General features: G+C 33.3%; 1 protein-coding gene across 3 annotated transcripts; it reads left to right on the top strand.

Annotated features, from left to right (window-relative positions):
• Nucleotides 1–27789, top strand: LOC143234273 (uncharacterized). 3 transcript variants are annotated; one of them, XM_076471511.1, is made up of 5 exons: nucleotides 1–285; nucleotides 13907–14083; nucleotides 18943–19201; nucleotides 24120–24257; nucleotides 26371–27789. In XM_076471511.1, exons 1-5 carry the CDS (start codon nucleotides 271–273, stop codon nucleotides 26778–26780), a joined length of 999 nt encoding a protein of 332 aa, XP_076327626.1. In that variant the 5' UTR covers nucleotides 1–270; the 3' UTR covers nucleotides 26781–27789. The 3 variants fall into 3 exon arrangements, with proteins under 3 accessions (XP_076327626.1, XP_076327625.1, XP_076327627.1); XM_076471510.1 differs by lacking the exon at nucleotides 1–285 and adding an exon at nucleotides 11599–11711; XM_076471512.1 differs by lacking the exons at nucleotides 1–285; nucleotides 24120–24257 and adding an exon at nucleotides 11599–11711.
• The last annotated feature ends 120 nt before the right edge of the window (nucleotides 27790–27909 follow it).

Here is a 27909-nt window from a genome sequence, read left to right as displayed (position 1 = left end):
CAAATATTCATTAAGGGCGGTAAAAGTAAAAGTACCCCTTTTTTAATACCCTATAATATTTTCTGTTTGTCACACACGTGGTAGTAAAACTCGATAGTACTGTGTAAAATTATTATACGTATATTTTCGGATGGTGTATTACAGACACTGGTCGTTGATTTAAGTCCTAAGCTTCGAGAGCTTGTCCTGAACACATGCGCCGAAGCTGTCACAGAATGCCAGACGGAAGGAAGCTGCCACGGATTTTCTGAAAAACCGACGGAAGAACTTATGATACAGGTCAAGGTATGGTTTTGGTTCTCTTACGTTTAAAGTCTCTTATATAAATACATCAGTTGTGCAGAGAGTTCAATATAAATTTGTATTTTTGTATGTAACTTAATGTCTAACCTGTAAGATTTTAATTGTGAAACATATGTTCGCTCTTAACTGTTTCTCTGTTGTTGTTGTTTTTTTTTAATTTCGAAACGAGCAATGCAATTTTTACAGGATTAAGAGCACGATGCGCCCCTTGTAACTGACTACGAATAAACTGCGTACGAAGTACTTTAGGAGAAACAAGACTTCAGAAACGTATTTTAAGAAAAAAACTTGTTACATTAAAGAAAACTAAAAGTTAGGAGCTAGCACCTTGTTTGAATGAGATACTTGTTTGTGTTTAAGTGTTGGTTAAAGAAAAGAGTCTTTTATGTAGTCAAATTCAAAGCTACAGATCGTATCAGTGGGTTTGAGTTAAAGATACACAGATACCTAATGTTTCCGTCTACTTAAATCTGAGACAAACCAGGTTTTTAGTCTATTTTGTTGTTATTCATTCGACACATTAATGTGTTTTATGTTATATAACACCGTGGCTTAGACGTAAATTCTTCTCTTTCGTGATATATTTCAAAAGGTTATTATGGGAATGTCTTCTGCGCATGTCCAAGATTTCACCCCGTGTGTATTTCACATAGGAAAAATATAACTTCTCAAACAAGGAGCAAAATGTAACTTCTTATATATGCTAAGGATTATATTCAGTGGTTATTAGTAAAAGTCGCTAAACAGGGTGAAGTGAAAGAGACTACATCCTAGTTTCGTTAAGAGTATAGTTTTATTTTGAGCGTCTTATTCTAAAATAAGTCGTAAATAAAGAGAGTTATTTTTTTAAACTACGTAATGCTGATTGAAGTATAATAAACAAAACTATTATTATAAACGACGATAAACTCCAGAAAATTATTCATGCCAAGCAATGTTGCTCAACTGTACCAGTGATATAATACTAACTGTATCAATTATACCAACAATATAATACTAACTGTATCAATTATACCAACGATATAATACCAACTGTACTAACTAAAACAACAATATAATACTAACTGTACCAACTGTAACAACAATATAATACTAACTGTACTAACTAAAACAACAATATAATACTAACTATACTAACTAAAACAACAATATAATACTAACTGTACTAACTAAAACAACAATATAATACTAACTATACTAACTAAAACAACAATATAATACTAACTGTACCAACTGTAACAACAATATAATACTAACTGTACTAACTAAAACAACAATATAATACTAACTATACTAACTAAAACAACAATATAATACTAACTGTACCAACTGTAACAACAATATATTACTAACTGTACTAACTAAAACAACAATATAATACTAACTCTACCAACTGTAGCAACAATATAATACTAACTGTACTAACTAAAACAACAATATAATACTAACTATACTAACTAAAACAACAATATAATACTAACTGTAACAACAATATAATACTAACTGTACTAACTAAAACAACAATATAATACTAACTATACTAACTAAAACAACAATATAATACTAATTGTAACAACAATATAATACTAACTATACTAACTAAAACAACAATATAATACTAACTGTACCAACTGTAACAACAATATATTACTAACTGTACTAACTAAAACAACAATATAATACTAACTGTACCAACTGTAGCAACAATATAATACTAACTGTACTAACTAAAACAACAATATAATACTAACTATACTAACTAAAACAACAATATAATACTAACTGTACCAACTGTAACAACAATATATTACTAACTGTACTAACTAAAACAACAATATAATACTAACTATACTAACTAAAACAACAATATAATACTAACTGTACCAACTGTAACAACAATATATTACTAACTGTACTAACTAAAACAACAATATAATACCAACTGTACTAACTAAAACAACAATATAATACTAACTGTATCAATTATACCAACGATATAATACCAACTGTACTAACTAAAACAACAATATAATACTAACTGTACCAACTGTAACAACAATATAATACTAACTGTACTAACTAAAACAACAATATAATACTAACTATACTAACTAAAACAACAATATAATACTGACTGTACCAACTGAAACAACAATATAATACTAACTGTACTAACTAAAACAACAATATAATACTAACTGTACTAACTAAAACAACAATATAATACTAACTGTACCAACTAAAACAACAATATAATACTAACTGTACTAACTAAAACAACAATATAATACTAACTATACTAACTAAAACAACAATATAATACTAACTATACTAACTAAAACAACAATATAATACTAACTGTACTAACTAAAACAACAATATAATACCAACTGTACTAACTAAAACAACAATATAATACCAACTGTACTAACTAAAACAACAATATAATACTAACTGTATCAATTATACCAACGATATAATACCAACTGTACTAACTAAAACAACAATATAATACTAAGTGTACCAAATGTAACAACAATATAATACTCACTGTATCAATTGTAATAACAATATAATACTAACCTTACTAACTAAAACAACAATATAATGCGAACTGTACCAACTGTAAGAACAATATAATACTAACTATACTAACTAAAACAACAATATAATACTAACTGTACCAACTGTAACAACAATATAATACTAACTGTACTAACTAAAACAACAATATAAAACTAACTGTATCAACTGTAACAACAATATAATACTAACTTTACTAACTGAAACAACAATATAATACTAAGTGTACCAAATGTAACAACAATATAATACTCACTGTATCAATTGTAACAACAATATAATACTAACCTTACTAACTAAAACAACAATATAATGCGAACTGTACCAACTGTAAGAACAATATAATACTAACTATACTAACTAAAACAACAATATAATACTAACTGTACCAACTGTAACAACAATATAATACTAACTGTACTAACTAAAACAACAATAAAAACTAACTGTATCAACTGTAACAACAATATAATACTAACTTTACTAACTAAAACAACAATATAATGCTAACTGTACTAACTAAAATAACAATATAATACTAACTGTATCAACTGTAACAACAATATAATACTAACTGTACTAACTAAAACAACAATATAATACTAACTGTATCAACTGTAAACAACAATATAATACTAACTGTACTAACTAAAACAACAATATAATACTAACTGTATCAACTGTAACAACAATATAATTGCTAACTGTACTAACTGAAACAACAATATAATACTAAGTGTACCAACTGTAACAACAATATAATACTAACCTTACTAACTAAAACAACAATATAATGCGAACTGTACCAACTGTAAGAACAATATAATACTAACTATACTAACTAAAACAACAATATAATACTAACTGTACCAACTGTAACAACAATATAATACTAACTGTACTAACTAAAACAACAATATAAAACTAACTGTATCAACTGTAACAACAATATAATACTAACTTTACTAACTAAAACAACAATATAATGCTAACTGTACTAACTAAAATAACAATATAATACTAACTGTACCAACTGTAACAACAATATATTACTAACTGTACTAACTAAAACAACAATATAATACCAACTGTACTAACTAAAACAACAATATAATACTAACTGTATCAATTATACCAACGATATAATACCAACTGTACTAACTAAAACAACAATATAATACTAACTGTACCAACTGTAACAACAATATAATACTAACTGTACTAACTAAAACAACAATATAATACTAACTATACTAACTAAAACAACAATATAATACTGACTGTACCAACTGAAACAACAATATAATACTAACTGTACTAACTAAAACAACAATATAATACTAACTGTACTAACTAAAACAACAATATAATACTAACTGTACCAACTAAAACAACAATATAATACTAACTGTACTAACTAAAACAACAATATAATACTAACTATACTAACTAAAACAACAATATAATACTAACTATACTAACTAAAACAACAATATAATACTAACTGTACTAACTAAAACAACAATATAATACCAACTGTACTAACTAAAACAACAATATAATACTAACTGTATCAATTATACCAACGATATAATACCAACTGTACTAACTAAAACAACAATATAATACTAAGTGTACCAAATGTAACAACAATATAATACTCACTGTATCAATTGTAATAACAATATAATACTAACCTTACTAACTAAAACAACAATATAATGCGAACTGTACCAACTGTAAGAACAATATAATACTAACTATACTAACTAAAACAACAATATAATACTAACTGTACCAACTGTAACAACAGTATAATACTAACTGTACTAACTAAAACAACAATATAAAACTAACTGTATCAACTGTAACAACAATATAATACTAACTTTACTAACTGAAACAACAATATAATACTAAGTGTACCAAATGTAACAACAATATAATACTCACTGTATCAATTGTAACAACAATATAATACTAACCTTACTAACTAAAACAACAATATAATGCGAACTGTACCAACTGTAAGAACAATATAATACTAACTATACTAACTAAAACAACAATATAATACTAACTGTACCAACTGTAACAACAATATAATACTAACTGTACTAACTAAAACAACAATATAAAACTAACTGTATCAACTGTAACAACAATATAATACTAACTTTACTAACTAAAACAACAATATAATGCTAACTGTACTAACTAAAATAACAATATAATACTAACTGTATCAACTGTAACAACAATATAATACTAACTGTACTAACTAAAACAACAATATAATACTAACTGTATCAACTGTAACAACAATATAATACTAACTGTACTAACTAAAACAACAATATAATACTAACTGTATCAACTGTAACAACAATATAATTGCTAACTGTACTAACTGAAACAACAATATAATACTAAGTGTACCAACTGTAACAACAATATAATACTAACCTTACTAACTAAAACAACAATATAATGCGAACTGTACCAACTGTAAGAACAATATAATACTAACTATACTAACTAAAACAACAATATAATACTAACTGTACCAACTGTAAAAATAACAATATAATACTAACTGTACTAACTAAAACAACAATATAAAACTAACTGTATCAACTGTAACAACAATATAATACTAACTTTACTAACTAAAACAACAATATAATGCTAACTGTACTAACTAAAATAACAATATAATACTAACTGTATCAACTGTAAACAACAATATAATACTAACTATACTAACTAAAACAACAATATAATACTAACTGTACCAACTGTATCAACAATATAATACTAACTATATCAATTATAGAAAGAATATAATACCAACTGTATCAGTTATATCAACGATATAATACCAACTGTACCAACAATATAATACTAAGTATATCAACTTTACCAACGATGCAATACTAACTGTATCAACTATACCAACGATATATTACTAAGTATACCAACAATAGAATACTAACTGCACCAACTACACCAACAATGTTGTACAAACTATATCAACAATATAATACTAACCTACCAACAATATAATTTTAACTATACCAAATATACCAACTACATAATACCAATTGTACCACGTATGCCAAATGTACCAATGGTATAACACTAAATCTATAGTAGCTGTATATTTGATTATGTTTAATTAACTATTTGCAACAAACAACGTAAACTTCCTTAATGAATACAGTTCGATGTTAGTGTTACTAATATTCATCTCAAACTTAGTCTGAGAAATCCAAATAAATGGTTCAACAATGCATATATAATTTAGTCCATAATCTCAAGAACGTTCCCTTTGGGGAGCTCAAAGCAAGATAGCCACCTGCATGTTTCTATCTATCAAAAATATCATATTTCGATACCTTCTATGCTCCTTAAGGAGTATAAAGCGATGAAGGGTATAAGGTTTAGCTTTCTAATCGAGGTGACAAACATAAGACACAAACAGGAAATCCAGTTATAGCACCGCCATCATTATTTTATATAAAGCTTCAAGTGTGACTCTTAATTGACACTACTAGAAGATCGTATGACATATTTCAGCATCATTGTGGTTTTATCAGCCCGTACTTTTATCAGATTTCAGTGGCAGCGAATGTAACATAAGCGTAAAGTTTCACATCACACTATCAGTAAATGCTCAGACAAGTGAATTTTATGCAACATATCGCATGATCACTAGTTTACTTTAGTTTTAATTTAGAAATTTGTTTATTTCACTTAAATACTAGATCTTAAAACAATAGATAAGAACATTTACGTCCTTTCCTTGTTAATGCAAACATAATATATATCGTGTTTAGGGGCACAAAATATTACATGTTTATTTAACATAGCAATATATTGTGTCAACTGTGTGCAAAATACTTCACGTTTTACTTAATATGCCAACATCGTGTGTTAGCTGTACCAAGTACTCGATGTAATATATCGACTGTATACTAAACATCCATGTTGGCTCTGAGGCAGATAATTCCCCAGGGTGTGAATATTAAATGGTTTCATTTGTGTAAAAAACAGCAGAAGCAGATTAACATAAACAGCTTATTCTGATCTGTTGAATGAGTTAAACATAAGAACGTGTTTATTTTAACTGCATTCTTCTTCAACTTATACTTTCTATCTGAAAACGTTCATTGCCCTTCAAACACCTTATCAGTGCCTTCTAACTCACAAAGCTACAGTCGCCCTCGGTCTGACTTTCTCTTGATACGAATGATAACCTTTGCTTTTTGCTGTCATTTGAAGCCGTTACGAGTGTAAAGCGACTTCACTTCTTCGCTAAACTTCAACGTTGACCAAGCTCATACACAAGACTTGAACTCTCCCGGCATGGCCAGGTGGTTAGGGAGCTCAACTCGTAATCTGAGAATCGTGGGTTTGAATCCCCGTCGCACCAAACATGCTTGGCCTTTCAGCCGTGGGGGCGTTATAATGTCACGGTCAATCCCACTATTCGGTGGTAAAAGAGTAGCCCAAGAGTTGGCGGTGGGTGGTGATGACTAGCTGCCTTCCCTCTAGTCTTACACTGCCAAATTAGGGACAGCTAGAGGAGATAGCACTCGTGTAGCTTTCCGCGAAATTCTAAACAAAGAAACATCACAAAACTCGTAGTATTTTACTTTAATAAATGTTAGTGATATCTCTTATGTTTCAAATTAGTGTACACACCTAAAGGACAACAACAACAAAAGCACAAACATACAGTTTCGAGTCAGTTGTCATTTTAAATCCTAAATGTGAGATCAAGAACTGAAAGATTGCCTTCTAAGAAAATGTAAGATTCCGACAAAGCTGTGGGCTAGTAAAATGGAGTACACTATTTATATTATTGTACGTACCGTTTTTAAGCTTATTTTGGTTTGTGTTTATCAATTTCGAGCAACTCTACCCTAGGGCTATCTGTGCTAGCCATTCCTAATGGAAAGCAGCAGGAAGATAGCCATTCAACCCACAGCCAATTCTTTACCAACAAAGCCATCACATATAGGTATATTTCAAACAGCTGATGAGAGTTCTCAACACATATTAACGTTTTCAACTAAGTCAGTATTGATATAACGGGCGGTTGTTATACAACTTGTGATGATACGAAGCAATACGAGAACTCTCTTGATATATTAAAAATTTAGATATTACCCTAATACTTATAAGGCTGATAGAAAAAAGCGAAATTCAGTTTGAAGCAATTGTTATAATACAGCTTATACAGAAGAACCAGTCCCAAGAGGAGACAGCCGTGGGTTTACGGACTTACTATGCTAAACTCCGGGGGCTGTCTCACACAGAAGATAGCGCAACGTGACTTTTCTCTAAACCAAACATACATAAACACTATTATAAACACTCACACCAAAAACATTATATCAGTTCCCGTTCTACACTTTAATATTTCTTTGAATATCAATTCCCGTTCTAAACTTTTAATACATCTTTGAATATCAATTCCCGTTCTAAACTTTTAATACATCTTTGAATATCAGTTCCCGTTCTACACTTTAATATTTCTTTGAATATCAATTCTCGTTCTAAACTTTTAATACATCTTTGAATATCAGTTCCCGTTCTACACTTTAATATTTCTTTGAATATCAATTCCCGTTCTAAACTTTTTATACATTTTTGAATATCAGTTCCCGTTCTACACTTTAATATTTCTTTGAATATCAGTTCCCGTTCTAAACTTTTAATATTTCTTTGAATATCAGTTTCCGTTCTAAACTTTTAATATTTCTTTGAATATCAGTTCCCGTTCTAAACTTTTAATACATCTTTGAATAGCAGCTCCCGTTCTACACGTTTAATATACACTTGAATATCAATTCCCGTTCTAAACTTTTAATACGTCTTTGAATAGCAGCTCCCGTTCTACACGTTCAATATACACTTGAATATCAATTCCCGTTCTAAAGTTTTAATACGCCTTTGAATAGCAGCTCCCGTTCTACACTTTAATATTTCTTTGAATATCAGTTCCCGTTCTAAACTTTTAATACATCTTTGAATATCAGTTCCCGTTCTAAACTTTTAATATTTCTTTGAATATCAGTTCCCGTTCTAAACTTTTAATATTTCTTTGAATATCAATTCCCGTTCTAAACTTTTAATACACCTTTGAATATCAGTTCCCGTTCTAAACTTTTAATATTTCTTTGAATATCAGTTCCCGTTCTAAACTTTTAATACGTCTTTGAATATCAGTTCCCGTTCTAAAGTTTTAATACATCTTTGAATAGCAGCTCCCGTTCTACACTTTTAATATACACTTGAATATCAATTCCCGTTCTAAACTTTTGATATTTCTTTGAATATCAGTTTCCGTTCTACGCTTTTCTTACTTCCTATACGCTTTAAGTTATTTAAATACAAATGTTGTTTTCTCCGCATGTGAAACTTGCGAAGAGTTGTGGTATTTGGTGTATTTCTAACGTTTAGTTTTTCTTATTTTCCCAGATGTTACTCCTTTTACTCGGTTACCTTTTCCAAATTGTCGCTTTATTTATTTATTTTATATTTGAAAAAAATTGAACGACTAGTTTTACTGCCAGAAAAAAAAGTTTTAATGTAACTTCCAAGGAAATGAGATGCTAATTCTCTTCATTATCATCTTCAGATGTGAAATTTTTTAAAACGGTTGCGTAATATTTATACACATACGCAGAAGCAAACGATTTAATGACTTATGTCACGTGTGTATTCAGTTCCATCATGCTCCAAAATTAATTCACTGTTTCCTCGATGCCTAATTTATAAAGCACTTGGTGGTGCCAAAAATTAGTATAAACATTTTTGTATCGAATGGCCAAGATCTTTGGAGTATGCCAATCAAAAGTCAGTTACTGTATAGTTGCTCAGTCAGTGGAATCAAAGGCATGAAAATCTCTTTCAAATTCCACTTAAGACACGCGAATCATGCAGTAAATACACGCAGATTGCGTAAGTTCTCGTAATAATCGCAGCGTTAAACATGTAAACCGGGAGTTATCGATTTCAATTTTACTTCATTCGATAATTTATCGCATGACAACTATTGATAATCAGCTGTGATAAAAACAAATTCACTAGTTTTGTTCTGCTCAGTTCTTTCTATTACTTACGTTTCTTACGCCAGTTAAGTTGAGAGAGAGACAACTGTAATGTTTAAACATATCCGAGTATAGCTCTATAAGTGAACGTTAATTCCTGAGTTCTTTGAGTCAACTAACGATTTAACTAACTCAAATAATCGTTTGAGCGAAACTTTAAGAACCCTCATACTCATTAAAGGAAATTAATTACTTTTTAAATAGGCACTGCTTCAAATATTTGCATTAATGAAAATATCAGTTTTGAACAACGTGCGCGGCATATTTTTATTATTCTAAGTTACTCAACTTTTCAGTCGTGATTTTGAATGTTTGCTTTTAACATAAATACAACATATGTTATATCGAAGCAATATTTTCAAATTTACCACTCGAAAGAATGTACTTTATCAACATATTTTTTCAGCTGTGATTAAAACTTCGAGATTTCATTTATTTCAATCACACAGTTGATGTTTTTTTACGTAATTGTAAAGTTATATATATAAATATGTTTTTTCCATCTACGTTGAATCTAATTGTTGATTGGGAAACATGTTTTTAAGAGTACTTTCGTGACTTTGGCTAAAATAACAGAGTAATTAGAAACTTGTTAAGATTATTTTTTAAGTAAATGTTTTGCTTTAATATTACTAACATTTTATTTTGTTTTTTGAATTTCGCGCAAAGCTACACGAGGGCTATCTGCGCTAGCCGTCCCTTATTTAGTAGTGTAAGACTAGAGGGAAGGCAGCTAGTCATCACCACCCACCGTCGACTCCTGGGCTGCTCTTTTACCCACGAATAGTGGGATTGACTGTCACATTATAATGCCCATACGGCTGAAAGGGTGAGCATGTTTGGTGCGATGGGGATTCGAACCCGCGACTCTCAGATTGCGAGTCGAATGCCTTAACATACCTGGCCATACCGGGCCTGATATTGCTAAAACGAACTCGTAAAAAGCTACTTAATTAATTAGTTTATATCTACATGTGTCTTAGTGTTCTTAGATTTTTCGATCGGTTGTTTGAAGTTAAGCACAAAGCTACACAGTGGGCTATCTGTGCTTTGTCAACCACTGATATCGAAACCCGGTTTATTAACTTGGGTAATGTTTCAAAATAAAAACAAATGTTCGTTTGTTTAGGAAAAAGGTGTTTCGTACAGATTCAAAACAAAGAAATCTCAAAGAAAGATTTTTAACAATAACAACAAAAAACACCAAAGAGAAATGAGTAATTCTGAAATTTTTGTTTGAAAATTAGATATTTTTTCGTTCATCGTTTAATTAAAGTAGACCTCTTCAAGGCAAGAAACATTTTAACACAAATGCTGAAAACTCTAGTTGTATAACAAAGATCGGAAGTAAATTTTCCACTTTCATTTTAGAGCCAAAAATCGTAGAATAGAAGAAACTGCATATCAGTATAAATAAGGGGAATCCGTAAGCTAAAAAACAACAACTGGCAGGACATAAGCTAAATACGAGTATAAATGGAAAAGAAACGTAGGATTAGTCCTACCTCAGTTCATCTTGAGCTCTGAAGATCTAATAGGGCCGTCCTCTCACAGTTCTAAAGGACTAGTAACAGTTCAGATTGTGACAGAAACTGCTACGCCGTGTTTCCTTGATGCGCTGTAAGGTGGCGAACTGAAGTCATGCGGGTACGTACGTATAATGTACAGTTCGAGAGCTCTATGCATAATACGGAGAGTACAAAGGTAAGAATTACTTTGCCGTACTTGGAAAATTTTAATGATATTATTCGTGACCATAATAGTGAATATTCAGGTTTAAATTGCCTGAGAAAAAATTTCAGACGCGTCCCTCATAAAAGCAATAACCAGAAAATAGAAAAACAAACAAACCAGAACCATGGTAAGAAACATTGTCAGTTGTAACCGTGTTAGTCTACATGTTTTTTTAGTGTAAATTCATAATGTTGGATAAACTGTGAATTTAAATATGAAAGTAATCATGACCACAGTACAATAATTTGCATTTCTTCTTCGCAGAGGTTTTTTTTTATGAACACATGTTTATGTGTGTAGATTTGTTTTTAATGTATTTTGTTCTTACTTGGAATTTTGCTTTGTTTTTTTTCTATTAGAGATTCTCTGACGAATGGGATTATAACTTATATGAAATATTTGGTTATTTCAGAAAGGTGTATAACTAAGCACGAGGTTTTAATGACTGGAGTTATTGGTCTGCTGTTTGTTTGTCTACTTTTTTCAGTGTAAATTTAAACAATGGGCTAACTGCGCAGGGTCCGTCACGGGGATTGATCCATAAGTTATAAGGTTATAAGCTCTCACGCTTTTACGCTTTTTTTTTTTCAGGAGAGAATATGAATTACAGAAGAGGTTAACAAAAATATTTGTTGTTTGTACAGAAGAGACTAATAAAAATAGTTGTTGTTTGTGCAGAAGACGTTAACAAAAATAGTTGCTGTTTGTACAGAAGAGGTCGATAAAAAATAGTTGCTGTTTGTACATAAGAGGTTAACAAAATGGTTGTTGTTGTTTGTTGATTTTTTGCGCAAGGTTACTCCAAGACTATCTGTACTAGCTGACCCTAATTGATAAATGGTAAACTTGAGGGAAGCCAGATAATTAACACCACTCACTGCCAGTTCTTGGGCCGATCTTATCGAACAATGGGATTTGACTGTCACGTTTATAATGCACCTACAACTCCAAATTGCAGAGCACAACTTTTCCGTTACGATAATGAAACTCGAACTTTGGATCCAAAGTTCAAGAAAAATACAAAAACCTTTATTCTATATCAAATTTCAGTAAACCGTAAGGGGCAGGGAATAAAGACAGGTTGGGATTTGTGGAGATAAAGAAACAGCATACATAATTAAAAGTCTTAAGCAACAATTCAATAGAACACTTCTAATTCTCAAACTACTGGATCATACTTATTTTGACGTATCAGGATTAAATGTCCCAGTTTACGGTATATATTGTATTTTAATCACAGACTTTTATATTTCAGATAAAAGTCTGATGAAAACGTATAAATTTGATATGCTGCCATGCGTAGTTCTGTTAATTTCATAAAAAACTATACAATGGGCTATCTGTTATCTGTCCGCCACGGGTATCAAAACCCAGTTACTAGCGGGGTGTGTCCACAAACATACCGCTGTGCCTCTGGAGGGAGTCTATTAGTAATATCTTTGTTTAAGGGCTGAACACAGCTCAGTGGTTAACGTGCCGGTCTGCGGTTCGTGTCTCATTAAAACACCAAACAAATTGCGCACCGCACTCTAGGGCCGCGTGCGCATTATAGGAGTGACCATCAAATAACGCTATTCGGTTTTACAAAGTAGCCTAATAATTGGCGGTACGTGATGTTGACTAGATACATCCCATGACTTGAAAATTATGGAATATTAACAATAAGAAATCCGTCTTTATTGAAGTACTAGTTCGCCACACAAAATGTTTATTCTGTAATTAAACATGGTATATATTATTCTGTAGGATTAGAGGCTTAGAGATACGGTAGAGGGAATTATGTTACGTTTCAAACGCATAAATTAATGTTCCACGAATGTGAATTAACTGGCTGATTTATGACCATACAATTGATTCTTCCTTAAGATTTTATTTCATTCGTTTCTCGAATAATTAAGTAACGTTTCGCGAAAATCAACCAATAAATTTCGAGAATTTTACCAAGAATAAGATCCGAAACAAGTTGAAGGAAAAGGAAAGCCGCTTTCCTGTGGATAAAATAAAGAAAACTGAGTTCACATGTGTTACACGTTTCAAATGTGTCAAACAATTTTTCGTCATTTGTGTTCGTTGCCAAAGGGTCTAGTAACATACTGTTGTAAAGATAGATTTATTTTAAAACATGTTTCATATTTTCGTCCTATGTTTTTTTTTTTTCCTTTAAGGAGAAGTTATTACGACCTTATTTTGTATCCTATCGAGACCTTCTGCATCGAAATATAGAAGAGGTGGTGAGGCAACTAGCCACGACAGATCCAGCCTATTTCCTGTCAGTTCTGGAACTGCTACAAGGGCGCAATTGCTCCCGTGTTGACTTTAAGCAAATTGATGTGATGTTTAAGGTAAAACTATCTTTTCTTATTTTATGGCCTTCCTCATGTGGAAAGATACAATTAAGGCGTCGGAGATGGAACGTCAAATTATTGAAGTTTTATGTATAGATAAAGGAAAGCCAATGAATTAATGTTCTATACACGCACAGAGGGTTCGGTATGTTATATTAAAATTATAACGAGTTTGGAACGTCACAGTGTCGTTTCAGTTAATGTCGTTATATCCAGTTATATCTGATGACTGAATCTTAACAATAGGCCTGCAGCCGAGATTTTATTGTAAAAGGCTCAGTCGTAAGGCTGTCTTGCCAAGCATACCAGTCCTCCCTGCTCGCTTTCAATTATCTCTTTCAACAGTCAAGGCGTATGAAAGTCCATAGGCGCTGCGTCTCGCAAGTTGTCAGCATGTCTTCATATGTAATGACATAAATGCCTATTTGATTCTCCAGTTGCTTGAAGTATTCAACGATTGAATAATGGTATGGTTGGAAGCCTTATTTTGGTGATCTCAGACACTGTTGACCTCATTTCCAGAAGAAGATATTTTTTTGATTATGCTGTGCACTGTTTTTTGGGAAGAGTTAACGGCTTTTACTACTGGTGTTTATCTTCACAGATTTCCACCTGTTAAAAGATGGCACGTTTGCTTAGCGTGATTAGGGCACGACGTATTTCATGTGTCTTTGTGGATTGGTCTTGGTACCCCAGATTGATCCCTACCACTGATAATGGATAATGAAGATCCCTGCCAGTATAATGGAAATCCTTATTTTGAAAACACTAAATTCTTGATCTGAAAACATCTTAATGGTCTGAATGAATAAATATTATGTACTAGAAAGGATTGATACAGCAAATCCCTCAAAATGACCAATTTTCGGTGGTATAATACTATCTATAAAACTCCAAGCAATGTCAACGTGTAGTTTTGATCCACGCCGTTCCATTGCAACTTTATTTTGCGTGACTAGCTAATTTACATTACATAATTTTAGTATAAAGTATCCAACCCTCTGTTATAGATTTTGTTTTGGTATAACTTAAATATATTTGTCAAACAATACTTTCATTTACAGTCTTTATTTAACAGAATAAGTCTCCTGTGTACTCTTTATATGTTACTTTTGTATTTAGGAAATGCACAACGGATGCCTATTTTATGAAGCAAGGCAAATATAATTATAATATCTAACATATATTTTAGAAATAGTAGAATTTTCAGTTCTTTTTTAACTCACAGTATTTAGTTTTGGTACAACTGTACTTCAGTTATCAGATAGAAGTGACCATTAGGGTTAGAACAACAGGTTTTGGCCTCCTTTCAATAATAACTCTATTATTTTGTATATTTAACCCTCAAACAACCGTTTTATTTGTGAATACGGTTCCTCACTGAAGAAGACATCGTATTGAGTAATATCATGTTTCTACCTGTGGCAGCATTTGGTGTACATAAATCACCAAAACAATCGGGTGAAACAATTATTTTTCGTAAGGAATCACAATAATAGTTAAAGGGTTTAATTGTAATATTGACGAACTTGCTTTGAATATTTTGTACGACAGCTGTGTTACTATAAACCAACAAAATATATAACCAGTTTGGTGCACAAACAGTTCAGAAACCAACAAAATATATAACCAGTTTGGTGCACAAACAGTTCAGAAAAATTGTGTTTAAAATCATATGAAATAATTTTAAGTAATTCCAGGGATTATGAGGCTAAATAGAAATGGTTTAAAAGCTCTAACACTTTCAAACGGTGATGTCTTTTTACATGAGGTGAAAATCCTCAATCTGTGCGTGAGGTTAATTAAGAAACCAAAAACAAGAGTTCAAGTACAAGTTGCATGTGTTTCAAAAGTTTTTTAGAACAGCTGAGAAAAAAGAAACTAGCTCGAAATGCCAAGAAAGCAATACACGAAACTGCACGAGACGAAAACTGCACGAGAAGAAAGCAAATAGAAAGAGGCTAAAAGAAAAAAATAATTAAAGAGGTCGTGAGCCACGAGATTTGCAGAGGAAGATACGTAGCATTCTTGAACTAACAACATTCAACATCATAGAATTAAATAGTTAATCATGGTGCCTTAAGGCCCTGTTCACAGTATACTAACTGTACGAGTGCGGGTATGTTGTACTGCAATCTCTGTTTTTGTCATATTGGATTAAAGTTTTTATTTGTTTTTTGATTTTCTGTTGTCGATGCAAGCGTCACCTATATCACTCGGCGTCTGTATATACCATGCGATACCTTGTCAACCTGATTTGTGCTGTCAAACCGGTGTTTTTAAACCTGTAGTAATTTTGTGGTTGTTTTCGAAATGCCCGTCTATCATACTTATTGCGTTATGTATTGCAATAACAGTAGCAATTATTAAAGCATTCGTCTCTTCTTGTCATTCGAAAATGTGAATGTTTTCCTTTTTAAATACGTAGGAATATGTACATAACTTTGGTTGGATAAAACCATTATCGAATGACACTCAAGGTTTTTGTTTTTATTTAGATTAGACTCTTATGGACATTGTTGACATGTTCCAGTTTAATTTTACATTGTCGAGTTATTTTGTTTCTTGAATTTCGCGCAAAGCTACACGAGGACTATCTGAGCTAGCCTTCCATAATTTAGGGGTATAAGACTAGAGGGAAGGCAGCTAGTTATCACCACCCACCGTCAACTTTTGGGCTACTCTTTTATCAACGAATAGCGGGATTGATAGTCACATTATAACGCCCCCATGGCTGAAAGGGCGAGCATGTTTGGTGTGAGGGGGATTCGAACCCGCGACCTTAAGATTAGAAGTCGAACGCCACCTGGCCATGCCAAGCCTACGTTGTTGAAATGTTATGGTTTACCTTTACGTTGTTAAGATGTCCTGGGTTAATTTTGTTAAATCAAAAACAGTTTGGTTTCAAACTGTAGCATTTAAAGCTTAAAACTTTCCTTCTATTTTGATTGATGTTTGTCCTCGCTATCATAATATAAATTTAAACACGAGTGACAAATGGAAAGAAAAGCTCGTCTTTATTCGTCATTCGCTCTCAGTTTTAATATGAAAGATATTCATAGCCTTGCTTTTGTCTTATGGAAACATTTACCAAAGTTTGAATTGCATTAATGATTTCTTACGTGGTTACTTTGCATTGAATTTAAACATTTAGTCACGCAGGTTTACCTTCCTTTAAAATGAGAGATTAAATGTTACGAGGGAAGTAAAACTATATTCTGTAGAGGATATACATGATAAATAACTAAGTGAACTGTCTTGAGGTGATACCTTTGTGGACAAAGGAAACAAAACAAGTCATTTCATGGAATTCAAATTTCAAATACAACAAAAATATCAATAATTGGAGATATAATTTACTTACTGTCAACAAATTTTTCGTGGCTCAAAAATAATGTACATCAATTTTACATGGTCTATTTATTAAAATTACAATATATTTAATAAAGTACGTTAATAATTATTAACATGAAACCGTTCAGAGCACTAGCAGAAGGTACTGACAGAGTTGTACGTGATAGTCACTCGACACTTCGGGTTGCAGTTGACAGGTTCAGCGGGCAACATAATATCAGGTTTGTTATTACACGAATCCTGTTTTGTCAGCTTCTTTTAAAAGCACATGGCTGTGACCGACGGCTCACTCGTGTCTATGATAAACAGAGCAACCCAATAAGCCATTTCAACACGATTACTTAAGTAGGCTTAACCCTTGCCTATTACATGGATGGTGAACATAGCAGATCGTGTTTACCCTTCATCGGGCGTACCAGGATACAAAATGAATAAGCTATTGAAATAACAAACTGGTTTCGAAGATCAAAACGGTAGTGTTATTGTTGACTGTGTGTTTTCTTATAGCAAAGCCATATTGGGTTATCTGCTAACCCCACCGAAGGGAATCGAACCGCTGATTTTAGAGTTGTAAATCCCAAGACATACCGCTGTACTAGCGGGGGTGGGCTGTTGAGTGAGGACCATACAAAATTATTAAATGGTATAGGAAGCAGGTTTGTTTTGTTTTGTTTTTAAATTGGCAAATTACGTGACTGGCTTACAAAAGATATTTCGACCAGTAGCAGCAGGTTAACTTCGGGTTATCGTCAGTATCAAATTACAAAGAATAAGATTGCAATTTTTTACTGTCGTGACATCAGTGAAAGGTGCGCACGCCATGGATCACGAGTGTTGTAAGCTACAACGCAGCATCAAACGCAAACTATAAAAAGCAAGAAATAGAAATATTTTTACGCTTAATTTTGATTTTATTTACTGTTGAAACAAAATAATTTCAGGTACCTTACACAAGTACACCTAATTATATATTTTATTCGTAGGACAGAGGTTTCCAGTGTTTGTTTCAATCCATGAATCAACTGAGTAGCCAAACAACTTGTTGGGATCCATGTCGATATGGACAACAGGGTTTAGTGTTATAAAATATTTGAATATATTCTAATGATAACTTTTTGTGTTTCTGCAAAAACATATTAGGTTCGTTATTCGTAAATAACTTTAAGGTAAAAATTTGTTTGGTTTATTGAGTCTGAATTTACAGCAAAACCCCAAACTTCTAACGACCCATAATTAGGGAACCGCAGATGTAGGTAGTTTTAATTCAAAGACTGAATGTTTGAAATTTAATAATTTCTTTTAATTTTCTCTTTTCTTATATTTCAAGTTTGTTAAAAACCATTGTACCTTCTGGTAATTGTAGTTTATGTTGAATACGTGTTACTGTGGATCTAAAACTAATAATTAGTCTCAAAAAACGAACGATAAAAATATATTTTATTTATTTGTATTTCAGAAAAAAAATAAAGCTTAATATTAAATATCGTGGAATTTCATTACAGAGCCCTGGGATAGAACCTGTGGTTAAAGAGTTCTGGAGAGTTTGGGGACATGAGCAGATTTCGAGACAAGTTTTTCCAGTAACTGTGACAAATGTTTCGTTAGCAAAACCCTTGTACAACGCTATTCCAGGAATGTTCAGAACACTACCAGATGTCTCTAGTGGATCTATTAATATCAATGCTTTTCCTCACGTTCCGATAAAAGAAGGTCTTCATAGCGTTATTAAGTGTCTTAAGACACAGGATATATCGCAATCAAGTAAACATCTACATGTATTTCCCATTATACCTTCCAACGCAGATGTAAGAAAAAAGTTTGTTTGTTTGTTTGTTTTATTTAATTCGCTAAAAGCTACTCGAGAAATATCTCCGGTAGTCGTCTTTAACTTTGAACAGGCCCGGCATGGCCAGGTGGTTAGGGCGCTCGTCTAGTAATCTGAGGGTCGCGGGTTCGAATCCCCATCACACCGAGTATTCTCGCTCTTACAGCCGTGGGGGCGTTATAATGTGACGGACAACCCCACTATTCACTGGTGAAAGAGTAGCCCAACAGTTGGCGGTTGTGCTGATGACTAGCTACCTTCCCTCTAGGCTTACACTGCTTAATTAGGGAGAGCTAGCACAGGTAGTCCTCGCGTATCTTTGCGCGCAATTCAAAAACCAAACGAAACCCTATTTTAAAGTGATAGACTAAAGAAAATACAGTTAGCTAACACCATCCACCGGCAACTCTTGAGCTACATTTTACCAGTGAATATAAAGATTAACTGTAACATTACAACGCCCCCATGGCTAATAAGGCAAGCATGTTTAGGAAAGGGATTCGACACTGCGAGTCGAGTTCCCTAACCAGCAGGCCAAGCCTATAATATATTTATTGTTTCTGTACCTGTTAATTCTGGGCTTGGTTAATGCATCAACATTTGTTTTCTATATTGTTAACTAAACTCGAAAAACAAACAAACAAACAAATTATCAGAGGTAATGAAAGTGTTTGGTAAAGCTTATAGTTTATCAACTTAATTTAATGTAAGTTAATGATTCCATAGAAAAAATAATTCAAGTCCAAATATGTTATGTATCAACGTATATATCTGTATTTCTTAGAGGTTTTTCGCTGATTTCCAATACAAATGCATTGTTTACTTTAGTAAAAAGCTCACAAATCCATAGGCCAGGTGATTAAGGCGTTCGACTCGTAATCTGAGGGTCGTTGGTTCGAATCCCGGTTACGCCAAACATGCTCGCCCTTTTAGCCGTGGGGGCGTTATAATGTTACATTCAATCCCACTATTCGTTGGTAAAAGAGTAGTTCAAGAGTTGGCGGTGGGTGGTGATGACTAGCTGCCTTCCCTGTAGTCTTACACTGCAAAATTAGGGTTGGCTAACGGAGATAGTCCTCGTGTAGCTTTGTGCGAAATTCAAACCTAAATCTCTGACGTTTTATCGTAAGGTCAAATATAATAATGCACAATATTCAAGGAATACAAATTTATTTATGTGCCATTTTGTGTCTGTCTACAACCGTAAAATTCTTGAAAGTTACTTTAAGTAAATTTGTCTGCTTGTTTTTCAAAACATATTTTTATAACATAGGTTTCTAAACTTGAACTGCGTGGATTCCTTATGATTAAGCCCCCCGCTAGTGCAATCGTATGTCTTTGGATTTACAACGCTAAAATCAGCGGTTCGATTCCTCTCCGCGGGTTAAGTAGATAGACTAGTTAACATTCGGATTTCTGAGCTTTTATGATACAAATTTCCAGACTTGAACTAAATCGATACCTTGTGAATGACTTGACATTCAAATTTAAGTGATTTTTTTCAGAAACACAATTTTCCAGCTTTAAATAAACGGATTCTTAACGAATGATTGTTACTATTTGAATTTTGATGTGAACAGCAGCTAGTGTAAAAAAACAACACATTTTTACCAACATGAACTGCTCATTGTGAACCAATTGGTTATTAGCTCAGAATATAATGAACAATTTCAGAATTGTTTACAAAACTTGGGCCTTGAAATGTTGTTTAGAAATCATAGTAAATTACCTACCAGTATCGTTTGGTAAAATAGTTCGTATCTCAGACTAATTTTGTGAGAGTCAATAGTTCATCTGTTGTTTTACAACAAACTTCTGATACGGTAGTGATAACTATTATAAGAAACTTTTGATATGCTAGTAATAACTTGCTTGTTTGTTTTGAATTTCGCGTAAATCTCCTCAAGGGCTATCTGCGCTAACCGTCCCTAATTTAACAGCTAGTCATCACCACCCACCGCCAACTCTTGGGCTGCTCTTTCACCAATGAATAGTGAGACTGATCGTCACATTATAACGCTCCCACGGCTAAAAGTGCGAGCATGTTTGGTGCGACGGTGATTCGAACCCGCTACCCTCAGATTACGAGTCGATCGTCTTAACCGACCCGGCCATGTCGGACCATAGTAATAACTATCACAATAAAACTTCTGATACTGTAGTAATAACTGTTTCAGTGAAACTTCTGATACATTAGCAATAAGTATCACGATAAAACTTCTGATAAACTAGTAATAACCATTGCAACAAAACATTTGATGCACTAGTAATATCTAAAAGTCTAGTGCTGTTAAAAACACAATTTAATGTCTTTATCATCTACATATCTCATTTCATTATACTTTATACAAGAAAGCAGTTTTCTTTAGTTAAACTAAAATATTTGTTACATGATACACCTTCCTGTAGTCATTATAGCACTAACTTCTCCTTGCTATCAATGTCCATTAGTGTATTTCTTATGAGGATATTAAAGACACAGAAATGTGTTATAGCTTGCCAACTAACTTGGACGCGTGCTTAAATTAAAGTTCCTCCTCTGTCATCAATGATATATTTTGTTGTTTTATGGTAAATGTAACTGTCATTTAATAACACTAAAAGACTGTAACAGTACTTGCAGTATTACTGTAAGTAGAGGGGTTTACTTATGTTTTATTACGTGTAGAGTATGGGCTAAGAAATTTCAGAACTATGTTACAAAATATTTGGAAAGAAAAATGGCGTTAATTTTAAAATTCAATTCCACTAATGTATTCTGTCTGTTCACTTTAATAGTACTTATTTTACTAGTGTAAGAGTAGAGGAAAGGCAGCTAGTCATCACCATCCCCCCGCCAACTCTTGGGCTACTCTTTTACCAACGAATAATGGGATTGGCCGTCACATTATAACGCCCCCACGGGTGAAAGGGCGAGCATGTTTGGTGCGACCGGGATTCGAACTCGCGACCCTCGGATTACGAGTCGAACGCCTTAATACGTTTGGCAGTGCCGAGCCTCCAACAGTAATCATCAAGCATTGATGGATTCCAGTTGCCCTGATATCGTTTTTCCATTGTAGCAATGTCCTGGTGAAACTGAAGATTTCGATGAAACAGTACGTGATGGGCAAATTTAGATGTGACTTTCGTGATCAGCAGCCAAAAATCTGTAATGAACACCCAACAGTGTTCAAGAAGCAAAAACTTTGTTGTGCAGTGTAATGAAGCCAAAAGCCTTCGCGTCAAAAAAATTTAAAATATCGTATTGTCGCCATAGTCCAAATAAATTATTTAATACAAACATCCTAAAAAGTTACTTTGAACTGAAATTTGTTGATTCATCTGGCAAGGAAGTTAATTGAAATCAGTGTAGTGTTCTTTGAACCAATTTTGGTGAATATGAGATTGGTAGATTGTTATAGTATTGCTTGGAAAGGCCCTTATCCATCAGGATGATAAATAAGCATTGTTGGCAGGTCAATATTATTTACTCTTTAAAAATATTAAAAAACTCAATTTCTGTCGTAAATCTATTTCCCATATTTTTACAACATCCTAAATACTTTGCAATAGTTCAAACACGTAATCAGGGTAAAATGTCTCATTATTGTTTTTAATAATTTAACAACAACAAACACAGAATCAGTTTTCACCCCAAGCAGTAATAAAACCACACTTTTCTGATTATATATCTGGTTATGAGACAGTATGTCGATTGAATGTTTTGTAAGGTCCTTCACGTGGTGCGGTAAGGAATTATTGAAACCTAGAAGTTGGTAAAATAACTGATTATAAGGGACACACTCGTATATTCCTCCAGTATGCCACCAGAGGTTGACAGGCCATAATTTTTTTTTTTCATTTCCATTAGCTGCTGCTTGACTTGATAGGCTGCATTCGCAAATTTATTTGAACAGCAGATCAAAGAAATGGTCTTTGTTAACGACGCTTATGTTTGAATGTATATTTATCTAGTAGTATTACATATTATATAAAATATGCCTTGCAGGATGTTAGCTCAGGATGCAAAACTAATGCATGACACTGAATGAGCTTATAAAATATTGTTCACAAAACATTAGATTATATCGTAACGTGTATGTGTGTTTTCTTATATCGCAACCATATCGGCCTGTTTGCTGAGTCTACCGAGGAGAACTGAACGCCTGATTATAGCGTTGTAAATTCGTAGACTTACCGCTTTACCAATGAGGGACATGGTGACGTGTTACTAATATTAAATTTTGACCTATACGTAATTGAAATGTTTGTGTTTTCTTATAGGAAAGTCACATCGAGCTATCTGCTGAACCCACCGAGGGGAATCGAACCCATAATTTTAGCCTTGTAAATCCGAAGACTTACTGCTGTACGAGTGGGGAACATTGTAACATGTTACGAATATTAAATGTTGACCTACTTACGTAATTTTAAATCTGTATGTTTTATTTTAGTAAAGTCACATCGAGCTATCTGCTGAGACCATCGAAGGGAATCGAACTCCTAATTTTTAGCGTTGTAAATCCGTAGACTTATCGTTGTAATAGCAGGAGGGAAGATGAAATCAAATAGTTTCGTTCGCAATCAAGAAATCATTACAATCCAAATTGAACAAGAAAACATGTTTGCAAGTGAAAACGGCTGAGTCTTTTTGTTGAAGTATTGCTACAAACAATATGATTACAATTCTATAACATTTTCCCGGAACAATAGTTAAAATTACTCACAAAATCATATCACTGATTTTAACGAAAACTATGAATTAAGACAATTAATTACAAATAATTAATAACTCTAACATTTCTATATTGATAGTTATTTTCTTCAATTACGAGACTACGTGTAATAGTTTGTTTATTTTCCTGCCCTCAGAAACGAAATCGGACTTGGTTGATACAAAGCCTCGTTCCTGTGTGTGCAGTGTGTGTAAGATTCCATCACTGGCCTCAAGGCCTTCGTCTAGATTAAGAATGTATGGAGAATTCAACGTCAAAAATAACCACCAGACGAGTAAGTACCACTGTGTTATTACATTTATTATTTTGCATGAACTTACAAAGGACTCTTAGGGCTGGCATGGCAAGGTGGTTAAGGCACTCGACTCGTAATCTGAGGATCTCGGGTTCGAATCCCCGTCATCCCAAACATGCTCGCTCTTTCAGCCGTGGGGGCGTTATAAAGTTACGGTCAATCCCACTATTCGTTGGTAAAAGAGTAGCCCAAGATTTGGCAGTGGGTGGAGATGACTAGCTGCCTTTTCTCTAGTCTTACACTGCTAAATTAGGGAAAGCTAGCGCTGATAACCCTCGAGTAGCTTAGCGCGAAATTCCAAACAAACTAAATTTAAACTATACAAAAATGCAATGCGTTCATAGTTTTTGATACGGATTATCTCTTGTTTATTTTACACGGGGGGGGGGGGGGGGAAGGAACTTTGGTGATTTTCTTTCTTTTTTTAAGTGTAAACACTCCTATCTGTCAGATATTATATACTCATTACTTAAATAATACAAATGTGTAGTAGGCAACACAAATGTTTAGTGAACAACATAAGATATAAAAATATAAAATGAAATTTTCAATTTTTAAAAATTAAATCAATTTTTGCTTGATGAATATTTTTGATGTGTGTGTGTGTTTTCGTTTAGCAAAGCCACCTGGGGCTATCTGCTGAGTCCACTGAGGGGAATCGAACCCATGATTTTAGCGTTGTAAGTCCGTACACTTGCCTATGTACTAGCGGGGGACTACTTTTTGATAACCGAAGAGGGCGCTCTCTTTATTAAGTTGTATAATTACTTATTTTCTCTGGAATGTTTCAAGTTAGCATTTTATTCTCACAAAGATATTGTGAATTTTTTTTTTTTTTTAGAATTTATAACTTTATTGCAAAATGCGAAAAAGAGTACTTCTTTGTAAAAGAAGAAAAGAGCGCAGCCTGGTGTTAACTTATCGGACTTTGGATCGAAGGATCCGAGGTTCTAGAGATTATGCTTCTGATCATTTACTGCATTTTCAAACTGTGAGAGCGTTAGAAATGTGAAATCAAATTTCGATATTAAGCTGACGAGCTCGTCATGGCCAGGTGGTTAAGGGCGCTTGACTCACATATCTGAGGGTCGCGTGTTCTAATCCCTTTCAGCCTTGGGGGGCATTAGAATGTTTACGTTAAATCCCAATATTCGTTGGTAAAAAACTAGTCCAAGAATTGACGGTGGGTGTTTATCACTAGTTGCCTTCCTTCTAGTCTTTCACTACTAAATTAAGGACAACTAGCGCAGATAACCCTCGTGTAGCTTTGCGCAAATTTCAAACCAAATCACACTAATCTGACGTTACTGACTCGTTGGAAACTTTTTAATGAACATTTTTGCTCTATCTGTTCAGTGATGTTGTTTTATCATAAAGCTACCACAGGTTTGTCCACAGAGGGAATCCAATTCTGGATTTTAGTATTGTAAGTCCGTAAAATATGTTTCGATCCGTCACGGGGGGAGGTAGCCATTTGGTATGAAGTGCAAAATATTCAGAAAAAAAATCAAATGTTGCAGGTGAAGTCAGTAAGTAAAACAAAAAACTCAAAGTTTAGGTCACCATACAGTTAATACACCCCGATGTTCCAAAATACTTCATAGTATTTATGGAAAAAAGCGTTGAAACGGATAACCTTTTAGATTTTGATATTATGAAAAAGTTGAGAAACACTGGAGAATATTTTTTTATGTTCCGAACATTCATAAACATAAGTACGATCCGCTCTTACTCATCTTATGTTTGAAAATACATTTTTGAAATCTTTGTTCTAACTCAGTATTTTGTCTTATTTTGCCACGATTGTTGTTTTGCGCTAGAAAAATTTGAATACTCGGGATAATATATAATTATGAAAATCTGATTGGTTTACACCAGGCCAATGAGACTTACTTCCTGTTTTGAATTTATATTCCATTTCATCACCTGCCTTTATCTCTTCATGTAATTATACAAACAAGTGATCCGTAAAATCTCCACTGACTAAGCTTTCTTTGCTTAGAGAAATTTGTGTGTAGAATACGTATAGATTTAACAGTTTAACTTTGTACTCCTATTGAAAACTCAATAACTCTTAATAATGTTTTCCTAGGCCCTCCTCAAGGTTCGGCATTCCACTTACCAGTTCATCATATAATGTCTGCTGAGGACTCGCAGGAAAACCTTCCACACCATTCTTTCCGCTTTTCTTCGACATCTGTTTTTCCATATTCACCTTTTACGTCCCAAAGGAATCGATTCAGAGAATACCTAGCGATAAAGAATCACGCATCCTCTAAATCAATCGACTTTCCCTATGGTGTACCTACTGGACACATCAGAGCAGCTTTCGTGGAGCCACGGGCGAGTGACGTGTCTATCCCGACGTCTGTGGTACAGCCTATACCCCACTATCTTTCTTTGGGATTAAAGTCTTATGAACCGGTTATGAGACCCTACTCCATGATAAACAAAGTAGAATACCCAGTAACGACTGGACCTTATCAAAATGGTTTCGGGTGAAACCTTAAATTTGTATACTAAGTAATTCCTGTTAATGCAAAAACATGTAGGGCCTTAAGTATTGGCAGAACACAACACAAAATATAAGATATTGACAGGAGATACAAACGAAACGCTGGAAACGTAAGATGAGTGACGGTTGTGAATTTTTAAGTCAACAGTACAATGTATTGTCAGCTCATATGAAAATAAAATATGAACGCCATTTTTCATCATTAAATTTTAATGGAAACAAAATACACGCAGACATTAAGCGGTTTCGTCACCACGTTCCTGCCCATTACTATTTTAATTCAGTCCAGTAATCCGTGTCATTCACTAGAACAGTTGAACTCTGTGGAAATAAAATATATATGTATTTCGTCGTATACACATGTCTGATAGTTCGTTTCAAAAGGAAAATACAGACACGTCCGAAACGCTATATTGAGACCTTAAAATTCCCTTGTATTATAGGTGTTCAAAAATGTGCTTTAAATGTTACACAAACGGTCGTATCTAATCATTAACCCTACAGAACACACCATGTAGAAAAAAAAACTTCCTTCAGAAACTTCCCGGTTTTGTTTCTTTACCTCTCTCATTTTTTTACGTACCCCCTCACCCCCCAGATCGTCACATTTGTAGTTACTACTTGTATTCTTGCTTAAACCATCTAACTGATCATGAGATAATAAGTTATGCTTAGTTTCAGCACTTTGTTCAATATATTTCAGTTGAACAGTAGAGCGAGCTATGATTTTAATGCATAAAACTTGCATATTTGAGATAAGGCAAAATACGCGAACCCTTACAAGTTTACGCCGTAAAAATTAGGGTGATGTAACAAAAAAAAACAAAAAAACTTTCTCTACAAAAATAATTAAAAATTCAATTCGGATAGATCTAAAGACTTGTTTTTGTCTGATTTTTATAATAAAAAATCGATTTCTGTTTGGTATGACTTCTTACGTATCTCATTAAAAAAACGAATGTAGCCCTCGTTTAGCGTTGCGCGAAATTCAAAACAAACAAGTAAAATAAAAAAATAAAAAATGAAAAAGTTTGTGTCGTTTTGTATGCATTTTGTTTATCAGTGAAAACGTAGTTTTTTGTTTAAAAACATATCAAGGCCTTTAACCAGTGAAAG

The sequence above is a fragment of the Tachypleus tridentatus genome, chromosome 12 (genome assembly GCF_004210375.1).
Source record: "Tachypleus tridentatus isolate NWPU-2018 chromosome 12, ASM421037v1, whole genome shotgun sequence".
NCBI lineage: Eukaryota > Metazoa > Arthropoda > Merostomata > Xiphosura > Limulidae > Tachypleus > Tachypleus tridentatus.
The sequence above is the reverse complement of the archived record's forward strand: the minus strand, read 5'-3'. Positions and strand labels throughout refer to the sequence as shown.